We start from the raw sequence: 16,306 nt of genomic DNA, 5'->3' as shown, positions 1-16,306 counted from the left end.
AACCTTGTCTCTACTAAAAATACAAAAAGTAGCTGGGCGTGGTGGTGGGCGCAGGTAGTCCCAGCTACTCGGGAGGCTGAGGCAGGAGAATGGCGTGAACCCAGGCGGTGGAGGTTTGCAGTGAGCCAAGATCGTGCCACTGCACTCCAGCCTGGGTGACAGAGCAAGACTCTGTCTCAAAAAAAAAAAAAAGAAAAGGAAACAAATAGAAATATAACTTTTCACCCAAATATCTGAATGATTACATTAAATATAAATTTATTAAATATATTTAATTTACATTTGTATTATTTTAAAATATTATGTAAATAAAAAGATTCAAATTACAAATCAAAGATGATTTACTTGAATAGAAATATCAAACGTTTTCAAGAGATACACCTAGAGATATATGTATTCAGAAGTGAACATAAAAGCATGAAAAAAGATATGCTACAAACACTAACCAAAAGAAATCTGATGTAGCTGCAATGAGACAATTTAAATTTTAAGAAGTATTACCAAAGATAAATGGAATATTTCATTAATTAAGAAGATACAATTACTCTAAATCTATGCTCTCATTAACATCATCTGAAAATATATACAGTAAATCTGACAGTAACAAAAGGAAAATACATACATTATTACATAAACACACACATATATATAATAATAGAAGTTTTCCAACACACTTCTATTAGTAGCTAATAAATGAACAGAAAAAGTCAGTAAAGATATAGAGAACATCAAGAGCATAATGAAAAAAGATATAATTGATATATTTAAAATGCTATACCCAGTAACTACAGAATACATGTCTTCAAAGTCCACACTGAATATTTTCCAAAAGGAATAAGATACCGAGCCATAAATTTAGCAAGTCTCAACAAATAATAGAATGTTCCTTAGTACTGTGAATTCATACACAGAATATTTGTATGCTCTCTGTTACCACTACTGCAGTTAAAATATGAATTATAACAGTAAGATAATTAGAAAATCCCCAAATAATTATAACATAAGCAATATATTTCTAAATAACAAAAGAGCCAAAAATCACAATGGGAATTTTAAAGATCTTTTGAGTTAAATCTAAAAACTATGGTATTAAAATTTTTGGGATTTAACTAGAGCCATGCCTAAAGATAAATCAATAGACCTAAATACATATTTTAAGAAAGATGAAAAATTGGAAAGTAATTATCTAATTATCCATCTCAAAAAAATAGCAAATTAATCCTCACCCACCTCTGTAAACAGAAGGAAAAAAATAAGAAAAAGGGAAGAATCCAATTAAATAGATAGCATCCGTAAAAATAAGTAAATTTAACAAAGTTGGTTCTTTAAAAATACTAACAAAATTAATAAACTCCAGCAAGACTGGTAAAATAAATAAATGAGAAAGAGATCAAATTATCAAAATCAAATCAAAAAAGAATGTAAAGATCTTACAGGCATTGAATTATAACTCGAGGGTATAAACAAATTTGTAAGTCAAAAAACCATCATTTTAATAGAAAGGAACAAATCCCTTATGAAAAACATGATAGACCAAAACTAATGTAAGAAGTAAATAATCTCAATAGTTCGCTATCTATTCAAGGAAACAAATCTATTATTAAAAAATCTCTCCATAAAGAGAAGCAAAAGAAGCCAAACACAAAGGAGTACATAGGCAAAGAACAGGCAAAGCTCATCCATCATGAGAGAAGTCAGAATAGTAGTTATCTTTTCCAAGTGGTAGAGGACAGGGCTGGTAATCACTGGGGCAAACCACAAGGTAAGTCTGGAGAATACTGGGAACATTCTGTCTCTTGATCTTGGTAGTGGCTTCTGGGAGAAACAAAAGGCCTCTTCTCTGTTAGAAAGCATACAGATTAGAACATTGTAGATGTCAGAGCATAGGTGAGTAAAAATTTTTACAGTTCCACCCATTTCTATAGCTTTCCTGGAGAGTTCAGAAACGCTAAGAAAAGTAAGTGAAAAAGCAAAATACAATGAAGTATTTCCATTTCAAACATAAGGCTGAGAGGAAAAGACTTGGAACCAAGAATATAAGAATATAGGGATACTGGAAAAAATTGAGTCAACACTTCTAACTTTTAAATGCCCTAAAATCTAAATCTATGCCTTTTTCTTTTTTTCCCCCCAAGATGGAGGCTCGCTCTGTCGCCCAGGCTGGAGTGCAGAGGTGTGATCTCGGCTCACTGCAACCTCCTCCTCCAGGGTTCAAGGGATTCTCCTGCCTCAGCCTCCGGAGTAGCTGAGACTACAGGTGCGTGCCACCACGCCCAGCTAATTTTTTGTATATTTAGCAGAGACGGGGTTTCACCATGTTAGCCAGGATGTTCTCAATCTCCTGACCTCGTGATCCACCAACCTCAGCCTCCCAAAGTGCTAGGATTCCAGGCGTGAGCCACCGTGCCCAGCCAATCTATGCCATTTTAAAAATATTGCTTTACCTGTTTAACCATGAAAATATCAATTATCTCATTTAATCCTTAGAACATTCTTATTTGGTAGGTACTATTATTTATATTTTTAATATAAGGAAGCTGAGGTATAGAGAAGGTAGGTAACTTGTCCAAGAACACTTAGCTACAAAGCTGTGAAGCTCGGAATTAAACCCATGTGTTTCGACTCTGGGACTCACTGATATACACTGAGACATGAAAGATCTAAAACACCAAGAAAAATAAGCAGGAACCCTAGAATCTATAAGTCTCTTGTCTTATTTAGAAGATCAAATCAGAGCCACCACCAAATAGCTGGGAAAAAATATGAGCATACTTCAGGTCAACAAAAAACACTAGAGCTAGGATTCTAAATGGCGTCTAAATGAAATAATCGAATTTGGAATAAAGTGAGTGGAGGAGCCTGGGCAACATAGTGAGACCACATTACTACAAAAAACATCTAAAAATTAGCCAGGTGTGGCAGTGCACACCTGCAATCCCAGCTACTTGGGAGGCTGAGTGGGGAGGATGGCCTGAGCCCAGGAAATCGAGGTTGCAGTGAGCCATTATTGCACCATTATACTCCAGTCTGGGCAACAGAGTGAGACCTTGTCTCACCAAAAAAAAAAAAAAAAAAGGTGAGGAGAAGAAGTGAGGACAGACATTTCTGAAAAGGCTAAAATCATAAGAACTAAGGTAATTGGGACAGGTAACTAGGAAAAACAGAACACAGAATTTGTAATGCTTAGAGAAGTAAAGCATAAATGTACATATATTAGTATTAGAAAACTAAAACCAAAGTTTCCCCTAAACAACATACTCTGACATTTCTGTTCTATTCTACTGCTTTTTAAAAAAAAAAATGCTTGTCATGAACTATTAAACTGATTTCACGGCCAGCTAATGGGTCTTGACCCACAGTCTGAACAAACACTGTGTTAGATGAAGACCAAGAGCAAGCTGGTGAACAGGCATGGCCTGGCAACAAGGATAAGAATAGCCTGTGTATGTGTGTGGTCTGTTCACCATCTTGTGTGGCTCTTGCAGAAAGAGAGCAGTAGGGCAACTAGCATTTGAAGGATTACTCATACACATTATACCTCTGCTTACTAAGTCATACTCGAACCTCCTTTACCACAACCCCCTTAGCAATCAGAAGACTACAGGCCTGGTCCTCTATACATAGAAGTGAAAATAACAGTTTTGCTGCATCAACATTCATATCATACAACTCTTGGAGAGTTTCCAAATAAGTTCCTGAGTGGAAGGTTTAGGTACAAAACCACATTCCATTTGCTGTGTAAATTCCTCAGAATTCTTGGCCACTTAACTGTTAAGACCTTATCTCTCTTCTTTTTTTTTTTTTTTTTTTTTTTTTTTTGAGACAGAATCTCTCTCTGTCGCCAGGCTGGAGTGCAGTGGCACAATCTCAGCTCACTGCAACCTCCGACTCCCTGATTCAAGCGATTCTCCTTGCCTCAGTCTCTCAGGTAGCTGGGATTACAGGCACATACCACCACACCCAGCTAATTTTTGTATTTTTAGTAGAGATGGGGTTTCACCACGTTGACCAGGATGGACTCAATCTCCTGACCTCATGATCCCCTCGCCTCAGCCTCCCAAAGTGCTGGGATTACAAGCATGAGCCACCGTACCCAGCCCCTTGTATTTCTTTGAGCTTCCTTACAAATAATAGTCCTGGCTTAGTCTTTTTTATATTCTGTATAACTTAATTACAGACTCCTCCTTCACCCTTTTTATTACTTTCAAACACAAAATACCATCACTGAAAACCTTGGGAACAAAAATTACTAAAAGTTTTCTCTAGATTGAAATTTCAGTAAATATTTTACACTCATTTAGATTTCTTGTGGAAATTCTATCCACGAGCAGAAAAGTTACCAATCCTTCAGGTAGTTAGCCTGAATGAAAAGAATAAAGAATTTGTGTTCAGGAGGCTCATCCTGAAGAGTAAAGAAAGGTGGGAGATATGAATGTTGGCAGTTGTCTGTGAGCACTGGCAAATACAGCAATGAATGAATTTAGAAGGGGCAGAAATGAGAAAAGTCTTGGTCTGTGAAAATATTTTCAGGATGTTAAAATTTGAAGGTATATGAGCAGAAACAGACTTGGCAGGAATATTCAAGGCTATCCTTGGAATGATTCATGATGACAGCACTGGTGAATGGGCTGCAGCTAGATAAAAAGACACAGGTCTCAGAAATAGGAAAGCAGAGGGAAAAAGTAGGCAAACATCATCTTTGAACACATGGTCTGACTCTATACAAAAGAAATCTCTCAAACTTCACCATAATTTTCAAGTGCAAATTAAAAAAACTATACAAGAGAATTAAGATTGAATACAATCAAATAAATCAAATTCAATTTAAAGAAAATATCTGTTGATTGTGGACCAAGTCTCACACTAGATGCTTTGCATCTTAGGAAACAAGGAAGGGGTCACAAAACCCAGAAAGTGGGGATGAGAGGAAGCAAGGTGCTGAAGCATGGGGAAAGAAATGTCCACCTCTAGTTCTCATGTGAGCAGAGTGAAGTAAGTGCTATTATGGAATTTTACATGGGAGCTCCAAAGGGAGGGCAAGACAAAGGAAACTGCACCTGCAGTGACAAGTTGTCCAGTGTGGCTGCACCTCAGAGAACATGAAGTGGACAACCGGAGAGAAAACAAAGGGCCTCAAATTCATTCTTCCTCTTCCATCTCCCCAAACAATGTGTGGTATTTTAGGTCTGGCTTCTTTCACTTAACTGTGTTTTTGAGGTTCATCCATGATGTGGTATATGTCAGAATTCCATTCTCTTTTGAGTAGTATTCCAATGCACATATTATATACACCACATCTTATGTAACCACTCTCCAGTGATGAACATCTGGGATGTTTCTACTTTTTGGCTATTATAACTAATACTGCTACAAACATTCATTCACAAGTCTCTGTGTGGACATAAGTCTCCTTTCACTTGGGTGATACACTTAGGAGTAGAATTGCTGGGTTATATGGCAGGTTTGAGTTTAACTTTTTAACAAACTGTCTAGCGTGTTTTGCATGTGGCTGCACCATTTTACACTCCCACCAGCAATGTAGGAGTTTCCATCTCTTCACATCCTTTCGAAGACTTATTTTGATTATTGCCACACTACTGCTTTTGAAATGGTACCTCACTGTGGTTTTAATTTGCATTTCTCTAAACACTGAGAAGTGTCCCCATCCTGATCCATCTGAACTCTGGATTTCGTTTGCTTAAGAACCTTCCTCAAACAACTACCTCCCTCTACAGATTTTTTCCTGTATGTTGATAAATATGACTGAGTCCCTCCCATCTTAAAAACAAAACCAAAAATAGCCCTCCTGTCTATAAAATGGTGATCACCATGATTTCTACTTTGTCACATTCACCTCTCTGTAGTATCTAATAGAGAAACATTTGTTTTTCCTAAGAATTGAGTATACCCCAGAGAAACTCCTATTCCAGTACTACACATCCATTAATTTCAGCTTTGGCTTATTCTATGAGGGTACTTTTTGCGTTATCTAGCTTTCTAATTCAGTCTCAACCTTCCTGTAGATTCACTACTTTAGATGATGACAAGTTACCCTGGAGATTTTTGCTTGAATACAACCTAGGTATCTTTGTCAGCACCAAACAATGACCATATTAAGGACAAAAAGAAAAACTGAACATCTATATCAGTATCTTCAGCTCAGTTTAATAATTAATACTCTTCAAATATAACATTGAAAGGTGAAAGGCCGTATTCAACAACCTGGAAAACATCTGCAACAGAAAATGAAAACAAAATAGTCCTACTAGAGATAAACCAATTCCTTCTTAAACCTTGTCCATCAGTGTTCCACTAAGAATTCAAATTCTCGAGTTTCCTTTCTAAACCTACTGACTCCTCTCTCTACGCATCCACTTTTAATAAAACATTCTGACTCTTCGTGAACTCTAGTCCTTCATCCTTTCCCTATTCTCACACTAAAATCTTGTTAAATATTAAAACATAATAGTGGTAAAGAGAAATCTAAGATAGTCCCCAAGATTCTCACCCCCTGGTGTATACGCCCTGTGCAAATTTCCTTGAATATGGGGGTGGGGAGCAGTAAATATACTGTTGACTCTTGAACAACATGGGTTTGAACTGCACTGGTCCACTTCTGTGTGGATTTTTCTCCACCTCTGCCACTGCGGACACAGCAAGATTAAGGCCTCCTTTTCTTCCTCCTCCTCCTCAGCCTAGTCAATGTGAAGATGACCAAGATAAAGACCTTTATGATGATCTACTTCCGCTTAATGAATAGGAAATATATTTTCTCTTTCTTACAATTTTATTAATAAAATTTTATTTTATTTAGCTTAAAGAATACTATATAATACAAATAACACACAAATTACACGTTAGTCAACTTTTTATTGGCAAGGCTTCCAGTCAACAGTGCTATTAGCAGTTAAGTTTTGAGGGAGTCAAAAGTTACATGTGGATTTTTGATGGCTTATGGTCAGTGATTCTCACTCTTGAGTTGTTCAAGGGTCAACAGTAATGAGACATCCCTACCACGATTAAGTTACTAATCACTTGACTTTGAGTTCATGAAAAACAGGGAAATTGTCACAGGTGGGTCTGATCCAGTCAGGTGAACTGTTTAAAAGAAACTAACGCATCAGAGAGATGTGCTCCAGCTAGCCTCACACACAAAGCAAACTGCTATGTTGTGAGACAAGGGGGTCACATGACAAGAACCCTTCTAGGAGCATAGCCTCTAGTAGCTGGGAGTGGTGCCCACTGGCAGCTAGCAAGAAACTGGGGACCTCGAGCCTATATCTCCAAGGAAATTAATTCCACCAACAACCAGTGAACTTAAGGAGGACTCCAGGTCACAGATGAGAGCACAACCCCTGCGGACAACTTGCTTTGTCTTGAGAGACCCAGAGCACAGAACCCAGCTAACCCGTACCCAGACTCCTGAGCCAAGACACTATGAGATAATAAATTGGTATCATTTTAAGCTGCCAAGCATGTGGTAATTTGTTATGCAGGACTATATCACTAATAAAATACATTAAAAATAATATCTTCCTTTCCTTAAAGCTAAGCAGATCATACAATTTTAACGTAAGTATTTATATGAAAGGGTGGAAAGAACTGGAAGCCAACAGGACAATCAACAGCACTTATAATTACAACTTAGCTTGATACAGCTCTTCAGGCATGGCTAAATTAAAATTCTCTAATCCTCTTACAATTCTGGCATCAGTGATAATGAGAACCCCGCAGTACCTCTATCCTCCAGTGGGTTGCCAGCAAGGTTAATTGTGTGGAGTCCTGAGTTGGGATTATGCGCTAGAGCACTGGCCAGTTTTTGTGCAAAATCTCTGCATGTAAACAAAACAATAAGATTAAGCAGCAAAATGTAAAATGTAAAACCAAATGTAAAACCATTTGAATGGAACATTTAAAGCTCAGAACAGAGTGAAATCTAAATAGAGAAACTTCCCTTACAATATTAGTCTATATAGCATATATTTCTTAATACCCATTAATACCTCATTAGAGAATCTGTAAAGCCACAGCCAGAAAATGGTTCATTTTGATTGGCCAAAAGCGAAAAGAAAATACATAATTGCCCCTTTAAAGGCACTCTGTTGTATGCTATTAGTAGTACTTTCCGGCCCCTCCATAATTTAAAAAAAAAAAAAAAAATCCTGGATCGAACCTGCTTTTCATGAAAATTATAGTATTTACCATATCTTATTTCTCATTTCAGGCAACTGTGAATGCAAAACTGATTACACTAATTATTAAGTTTAAAGGTTACAATTGCTAGCGCTACATTTTGGCAAAAATTAAAACCACTGTTTTAGTTACGTTTAACTTGAAATAACGTACTAAGTGCTATGATTATGAAACTGTCAAACGTCCTCACTTAGCAGTAGTGAAATCTTTATTCTACTAGATTCTAACTCTTATGCTCTTAACAGTAGGCTTAGGTAGTGACTACTAAACCACTAGATAAAGACTATGCAAGCATTAACCTGAAAAAGAAAAAAATGACTAAAACTGATCAAAGCAAAGCAGTAAAGTCATATGAAATACGTTATCACTATGACCACCAGTAATGATAATAAAACCTACATATACCATCTACAGAGTAAAAGGCACTTTGCCAAATACTTTAAATATATTAATTCATTTACCCTTGCAATTTTAATTGTATAAAATAGGCATTATTATTATCCCCATTTTAAGAGTGAAGAGAATGAGGCACAGAAAGCTTAAGCAACTTCTGCAAGGCCATGAGAAATCTGGCTCAAGGATCCATGCTCTTAACGATACTATGTACTCGCAAAAATATCAAGTGACACAATATCAAGAGATGTTACCAAATTCTTAGGCTTCATGATGATGGGAATTACACGGATTTTTTTTTTTCCAGAAGGAAAAACATTGCTGTATATGTGATCAGCTCAATTAAGAAAAAACAAAAAAACAAAACTATGAATTAATTAGAAGAGCAAATGGCACAGAGTTTTAAAACAACATATTTACAGATTCAGGAAAATACTCACGTTCTAAGTCCAGCATTTTCCAACACCAATTCTTCCAGTCGATTGGACCTACTCACCACCCTCAAGATCTGTTCACAGACATCAGTGGACTGTAACAGAAAACATTTTTTGACTACTCCATAACTCTAAAGAAGAAAAACTTTATTGTTATAAATCCATGCAATGCAAAGTTTTAATTAAGTAAAACATCACTCATTCAACAAACCTTGAATGAGCATCTTCTACTATGCACCATCGTGATGAAGATCCTGGAAACACAATGTTATAAAGGAGAAAGTCCCTGCCTTCAAGAGGGGAAACATCCATCCATCCAGCAGGGGAAACAGACAAGAAGAATACTATGGTCAGAGTTTGTGTCCCCCCTCCCAAGATTCATAGTTAAAAACCTAATCCCCACTGTGATAGTGTTAGCAATTAGGTGCCTTTGGGAACTGACTAGGTCACGGTGGTGGGGCCTTCATGAAGGAATTAGTGCTTTCGTAGAAGAGGACCCAGAGACTATCTTGCCCCTTCCACCTAGTAAAGACACAGCTAAAAGGCACCACCTGTGAACAACAAAGGGTGCTCTCACTAGACACCAAGTCTACTGGAGCCTTGATCTTGGACTTCTCTGCCTCCAGAACTGGAAAATAAACCTGTTGTTTATAAGCTACCTAATGTATGGTATTTTGTTATAGCAACCTGAATGAAATAAGATAAAAATATACAATTATGATAAAATAATAAAAAGACCATTTTGGTAGTGCTATGCATACATATAAGTGCACCTAATCCAGGTTCACAAAACTAAGAGGACTTCCCAAAGAAGGTGACGTTCAAAATGGAGAACTGAAGACTAAATGTTAGTGATGATGATAATGATGTTGAAAATACCTTTGCTGAGTTCTCATCATGTGTCAGGCACTGAGTTAAGTCCTCTATGTGTATTTCATTATAAAACCATTAAAGATTATTATTCCATTTTCATAGATAAGAAAATTAAGGTTTAAAGATGTCATAAACTTAAACAGGAAGGCTAAATAAGTACTTGATGAATGCTAGCTGGTATTACGATGTTCCTACTGGAATGTAAATAGGATAAAATGGGAAACAACCTAATAATACGAAAAAGTTTAATAAATAATAGTCTCATGTTAATAAACATGTTTTCAAAACAACCATTATATAGTTGTATAACTATTATGCCTATATGTTAAACAAGATTACAACAATTAAAATGAGTAACATATAACAACATTTTGAGGGGACTATGAAAAATGAAGAGTTGTGCCCTGGTGGTAGAATTGTGCATATTTTTAAAAAATATTTACTAATGTTTTTATATTTATAACCTGCCTCATTCCAAAACTAATTTAAAGTGGTTCTTGACCTTAATATTACTTATACATTAAAAAGTCATTTTGGCTCATGTCTGTAATCCCAGAACTTTGGGAAACTGAAGAAGGCAGATTACTTGAGCTCAAGAGTTCAAGACCAGCCTTGGGAACATGGTGAAATTTCATGTCTACAAAATATACAAAAAGTAGTGGGGTGGGTCTCTACAAAATATACAAAAAGTAGCGCCTGCAGTCCCAGCTACTCAGGAGGCTAAGGTGGGAGGATTGCTTGAGCCCAGGATGTTGAGGCTGCAGTGAGCCGTCATCGCACCACTGCATCCCAGCCTGGGCCACAGAGTGAGACCCTGTTTCACACGTGCACACACACACATACACACACATACAAAGTGATTTTAAAATTCTCCTTGCAACCTAGCGTGTACTAACTACTTCATAATATTAAAAAAGAAAGAGTGAGAGAAAGAAGGCATGTTCCGTGTGCCATAGCATACAATATCAAAGCACTTTCTTTTCTTAAAGTATCACATAAAAATATTACAGTACTTTGACTTATCATATAACAAATACCCAACTGGATTAATCATAATTGGAACACAGTCTGAATGTGGCACAAGTTCTCTAATCAAGTATTTTTAAGAAAACCTAACTTAGAAACACCCCAAGTCCCACAGCATGTAAGGCTCTCATAATTCTTATTTGCTGTTTGATTCCATTCTGTCAATAATGCCACTTTCACACTATTCCTGGGTTTCCAATGTGTCCCACTGATTAAGGAAGAAAGAGAAAAATTAATTCCAATTGACCTGATGCCTGCAATTTACATTATGCTGACAGTGATGATATTTAAAATGGTGACCCGCTTATCAGTACAATTCTTTATCTCACAATGTACACACAAGGGTCTTATTCTGTGCTGTCATGATAAAAAGTGACTACTTAGATAATGTTTTTGCGGATATTATCCTAATTACCAGAAATAATTCTTGGGATCATTACCATTTCTGGGCTACCTTGCAGTGTACCCAGAAAAGTAATTTACCATAATGCTTTGAAGATTTACAGCCCATTGGGGTATAAATACCATAACACAAATTTGGAAAATGTATGAAAGTGTCTCCAATTTTTCTTTAAAATGCCAGTAGGGGAGATGTATAACAAATCATTCATGACTAAATTAATTCTACTAATTTTTATTGAGTGCCAAGTACATTAAAAGCATCATTTTCTATAGGGATGAATATAAGGAAATGAAACTTTTAAAGGGAGACGCACTCAAACCTAGCTACTAAGTATAATGTGACAATTCCAGTAGTATTTTCCAAATGTCTACAGCATGTGCAGCACTATGTGCATCAATTTAGGAAATTTTTAAAAAACTGGATACAGTGGCTCTCCAGGAGCTTGCATTCAGTTAAAAAATGAATGTAAACAACAGAAACTAGAATCACTATAGAGTAATAAATGAACTATTGCAAAATAAATTAATTTTTTAAAACTGGAACTTTAGAACTGAAAGAAACTGTATACATTATCTCGTCCGACCATGTCATTCCCTAAAGACTAAAAAAAGATGTGATGATGCTCACCAATTTGCCTGAGCTGCAAAACAGAAGAAGCTGAGCAAGACCCCAATTCTACTGTTTTTTTAATGAGTCAAGAATGTTGGCCAAAAACATGGTCCTAATTGCATATTCAGTACAATTTTTTTTAAAAAAAATCCTTGACTCAAATTAGAAATACTGATTGCTAATTTGCTTCATAAGATCAACATAAAGTCGTATTTTTCTTGTGGCACCTTAGCACAGGAGGCTTTTATGGGACTAGTAATAATCTTAACCCAGAGAGCTCATATAACTTGAGAAGCAGCCACTTATTTTTGCCCTTGCACTTCATGTTTACAAAAATCCAAAGACGTGCTTCTTCATATTGTCCTTTTCTTTGAATAAACCCAATGTTACATAGTGCTCCGAGACTGCCCACTTCAGTACCCATCAAAAGGGAAAGTATCATTTCTTTTTAACTTTGGGTAAAAAAATCAAGAATTTAGTATTCTTTTTGAAGACCTGTAGAGTAATATCCACAAAGATCACTTCATTTTAAAATACCAAATAATAAAAATACATGCAAAGTGTATTTTTGTGTTTAAATCTCAGTTAATAGAAAAGAAGCACGAGCAGTCCTCACATCCTGTCACTCCACTTCCTTCCTTCCCAGGACATCCAAGAAAGCATAATACCATTTACATGCTTTCTTTTGCCAGGACTGAAATGATTAGGTGCATATTTTATGTCCTAAACATCTAAGGCAGCAGAAAGGAGATGATACCTGGGAGGAATAATGACAGAATGGCAGTAGCAATTGCCTGGACACCTTCCTGTAATTGCAGGTTGGGACAATCTCCAAAAGCGATATATCCACAACCTTCTTGAAACCCTCTTGAGGCCCCATTTTGAAATTCACAAGCTTATGTAAATGATTGAATGAGCCAGAAAAACTGACATGGTAGCAAACCATTGTTCTCTCTGATCCCACAACCCCTGGACGAATCTCCTTCTCATTCCTCCAATGGCTCCCCTTTCCCACCTGTACTCTTTGCTGGCTCAGGCCTGGAAATGGTCCCATTCCAGCAAGCAGCAAACAAGGGACATCTATTCTTAGGTCTCCCATCATGGCTACCTGTCTGCTCCCTGAGGGCTCACCTGGCTCCAACTCATGCCAACCCTCAGTCCATCATCACTGCTCAGACACAACTCTTGTTTGAATTATATAGTTCACATAATTCATACTCTCATATATGTTCATTTCTCAATCTCTTTGATAACTTATTAGACATATACTTATTAAACCAATTTTTATTAAATAGTTACTACGAGTCACACACTCTCATAAGTACTGGATAGAGATGAGTAAGAAATGGTTCCAACTAGCTCACAATAACAGGTATGCAGGAAGCTGAGCCCCTGGAAGGTCAGGTAAGTTATCTAAGGTAACACAGCCTTATAATAAAAATCAGAATCTGAAATCCAGGTTTCTCATTCCAAGTCCAAGCATTTTCCTCTACCATATTGGCTCTTAAGGTACCCCAAATGAGTTTAGTCCATTTTCATACATACAATGTTTTAGGCCACCCCTACCCCAAGCAAATTCAGAGAACCAAGTCGTCTGCCCACTAGCCAGTCTCAACCCTCCATGTCCTACAGATCCATGTCTTACTACAAGTCTGATGTATTCACTATGAAAATCTTAAACCACCAGATCCTATGACCTCTGAAAGTTAAAGACTTAAACATGAGAGTCTCCAGGAAAACATGCAAATTCTTTCTTATCCCATAACAAACACCAGAGAGTTAATTTATGGATAAGCATCCGTCCATATGACTGATATGAACTGGCAACAACCCCAAGACAGCATCTTATTTCCACTAATAAAATACACTAAATATTTTTCTCCTTCATACCTTATGAAAACAGATTTCACTTTAATTTAATTTTGCTTTCATATAAATCTACCCAAAACCCATCTAGAAAATCAACATTAACTATCATTACTCGACCAGGGGAACTCTACCTGCTAATGTTTTCCTAAATTCTTAGGAAGGGAAACTTTGTAGACACAGAGTGTAAGATAGGAATATAAAATCTGCTATTTGCAGCTGCGCAAACGTAACTTTAACAGTTTTTGCCAACTGAATGGTTTGTACTAAAGGCTACACTAAATGTATCTTTTTGTTCATCTTCTTAAATTGCCTGAAACAGCTGAATACATGAGGAAATACTTGGAAGCATCTCACATCACAAATTTTACTAAATGTTATGCAAATCATTTAAAGGAAAATATCTCCTCAAGAAATAAAATGTATATAGTTTACCAGTACAGTAAAAAAAATTTTTTTTTTTTTTTTTTTTTTTTTTTTTTTTACAATTATTGGGTTTTTGAAATTCAGCAAAGCCAAGCAACATTTGCTGCATGTTTGATTACTTACCAGTTTTAGATCCTTAGAGGACAGCTTTGTGAACCACTGATTATATTCCAGAGCAGCAATGATAGGTATTAAGTCCCTGGAAGCAGAAACAAAGTATATGAAAGTGCTCCTACAGTAGCTACACTGACACTTAATTTTTAATCCATGACATCCAAGTTCACCTGTTAATTTCTATTATTCACAGACACAACATCTAGTAGGCCAGGAGACAACAACTAAGTTCTCAAAGACTGATCTTCAAAGTTCCCAAAAGTTAAAGTAAATTGTCTCTAGGGACTCTTTCCTACTTCCAAAGGAAAAGAGGCTGGTATCAGAATTTGCTGGAAGAACCTCCTTGCTCTGAGAGATATCATACCTCCAAGTCCATACCAATAACAAGTCTTACTTCTTTAGACCTCTTCTTCATAAAATCTTTTTTTTTTTTAGACAGGGTCTCACTTTGTCACCCAAGGTGGAGTGCAGTGACATGGATCATGGTTCACTGCAGCCTTGACTTCCCAAACTCAGGTGATTTTCCCACCTCAGCCTCTCAAATAGGTGGGACTACAGGCACGCCCCCCATGCCTGGCTAATTTTTGTATAGATGGCATTTCCCCATGTTCCTCAGGCTAGTCTCAAACTCTTGGACTCAAAGCAATCCACCCACCTCGGCCCTCACCCAAAGTGCTGGGATTACAGGTGTAAGCCACAGTGCCTGGCCTCCTTCATAAATTCTTTAACCATCAATTATCTCATATAGTATTCTCTAGTCAGAGGAGTTCATATTGCAAGCAAGATACAGCCTACCCTGACAGTAAGTGGCACTGGATGGATGCCCAATGCTTAGCAAGCATTTTGCAACCATTTGGTCTTTTTTTATTTAGTTCCTAGTAGTGATTACATCCATAAGATAGCCCACGTGCATTTTTGTCTTAGGCTTCATATCAGCTCTTCGACCATAGAGTGAAGCTATCTGCATGACAGTTCTGCCTCCATTCCAATTTTGCAGCCTAAGCTCCCACAACTCATCCCATGCTCAAGACAAAAAGCTGACAACTCATTACTCATCTAATATGATGTGCAATTTCACAATCAGAATAATCTTTTACTGCTCTGTTATGAAAATCTCTGTGTCCTTAAATGCCACTATTATCACACATTCTCACCTCCTTAAGTCCTCCCCTGGTCAAACCCCACCTCCCTTTTTAGCATTTATTTATTCTATCTTATCTTATAGTTTGTTGCTTTAAGCATCCTTACCACCCCCAATTATTAAGTTCTTTGAAAACCAAGCCTTTGTCTACTTCAATTTTTTAGCTTTAGTGAGGTAATAGCAGTTTTATACTCAGTGCAGGACAAGTAGCAGATACTCAAATTTTTACTGAAATAGAAAAGAAAAGCAGAAGGTGGAAAGAGGTCTGAGAATCAATATTATCTCATAGCTCTGGGTGTCGGCCCTGTGCTTGGCACTCTACATAGACCGGTTCGTTTAAATCTCAAAACCACCCCAGGAGTTACTGTTGTTTACATCTTACAGATGAAGGAACAGATGCTCAGAAAATAAAGTGAAACTAGGCCAAAGGGACAGAATTGCAGTCAGAACCCCGGCTCTGAAGCACCACATGTCTGCAGTTTCAATAGATATGCTTTAAAAAGATGAGGTGAGTGCCCACAGGTAGTAGAAAGAAAAAAAAATCCAGAGAAATAGGCAGGCTCAGTCATGTGTTTCCACATGCCAGGTTTTCTACTGACAAGCCTCTTTACTAACTTTGCCTAAGTTTAAATTCTTTTTTTAAGTTTTAGATTAAAAAGGAGAACAACGTTTTCAATAGTTATTTTACGGTCTTCACTCGCCTCGTGCCCCTCCACTGACATGCTTTCTGGGCTCAGAACAAGGCCCTGTATCTCTCCCTGTTGCCTAATTACAGGTTGTAGCTTCTCTAACGGTGATTCCACCTTATTACAGAGTCCCTAAAGCCCA

The 16,306-nt window shown here is 37.0% G+C and overlaps 1 protein-coding gene across 5 annotated transcripts in view; it reads right to left on the bottom strand.

Moving 5' to 3' along the window:
* The window catches only part of CARMIL1 (capping protein regulator and myosin 1 linker 1), a 342,321-nt gene that overhangs the window by 142,399 nt on the left and 183,616 nt on the right, over positions 1–16,306 (bottom strand). For all 5 annotated transcript variants that reach the window (XM_073005696.1, XM_007973527.3, XM_073005695.1 and 2 more), the window contains exons 9-11: positions 14,347–14,422; positions 9,027–9,115; positions 7,738–7,832 (exon numbers count right to left, since the gene is read on the bottom strand). In XM_073005696.1, coding sequence (XP_072861797.1) covers positions 7,738–7,832; positions 9,027–9,115; positions 14,347–14,422 — 260 coding nt within the window. The remainder of the gene's footprint in view (positions 1–7,737; positions 7,833–9,026; positions 9,116–14,346; positions 14,423–16,306) is intronic.

Source organism: Chlorocebus sabaeus, chromosome 17, assembly GCF_047675955.1.
Source record: "Chlorocebus sabaeus isolate Y175 chromosome 17, mChlSab1.0.hap1, whole genome shotgun sequence".
Lineage (NCBI taxonomy): Eukaryota > Metazoa > Chordata > Mammalia > Primates > Cercopithecidae > Chlorocebus > Chlorocebus sabaeus.
The sequence above is the reverse complement of the archived record's forward strand: the minus strand, read 5'-3'. Positions and strand labels throughout refer to the sequence as shown.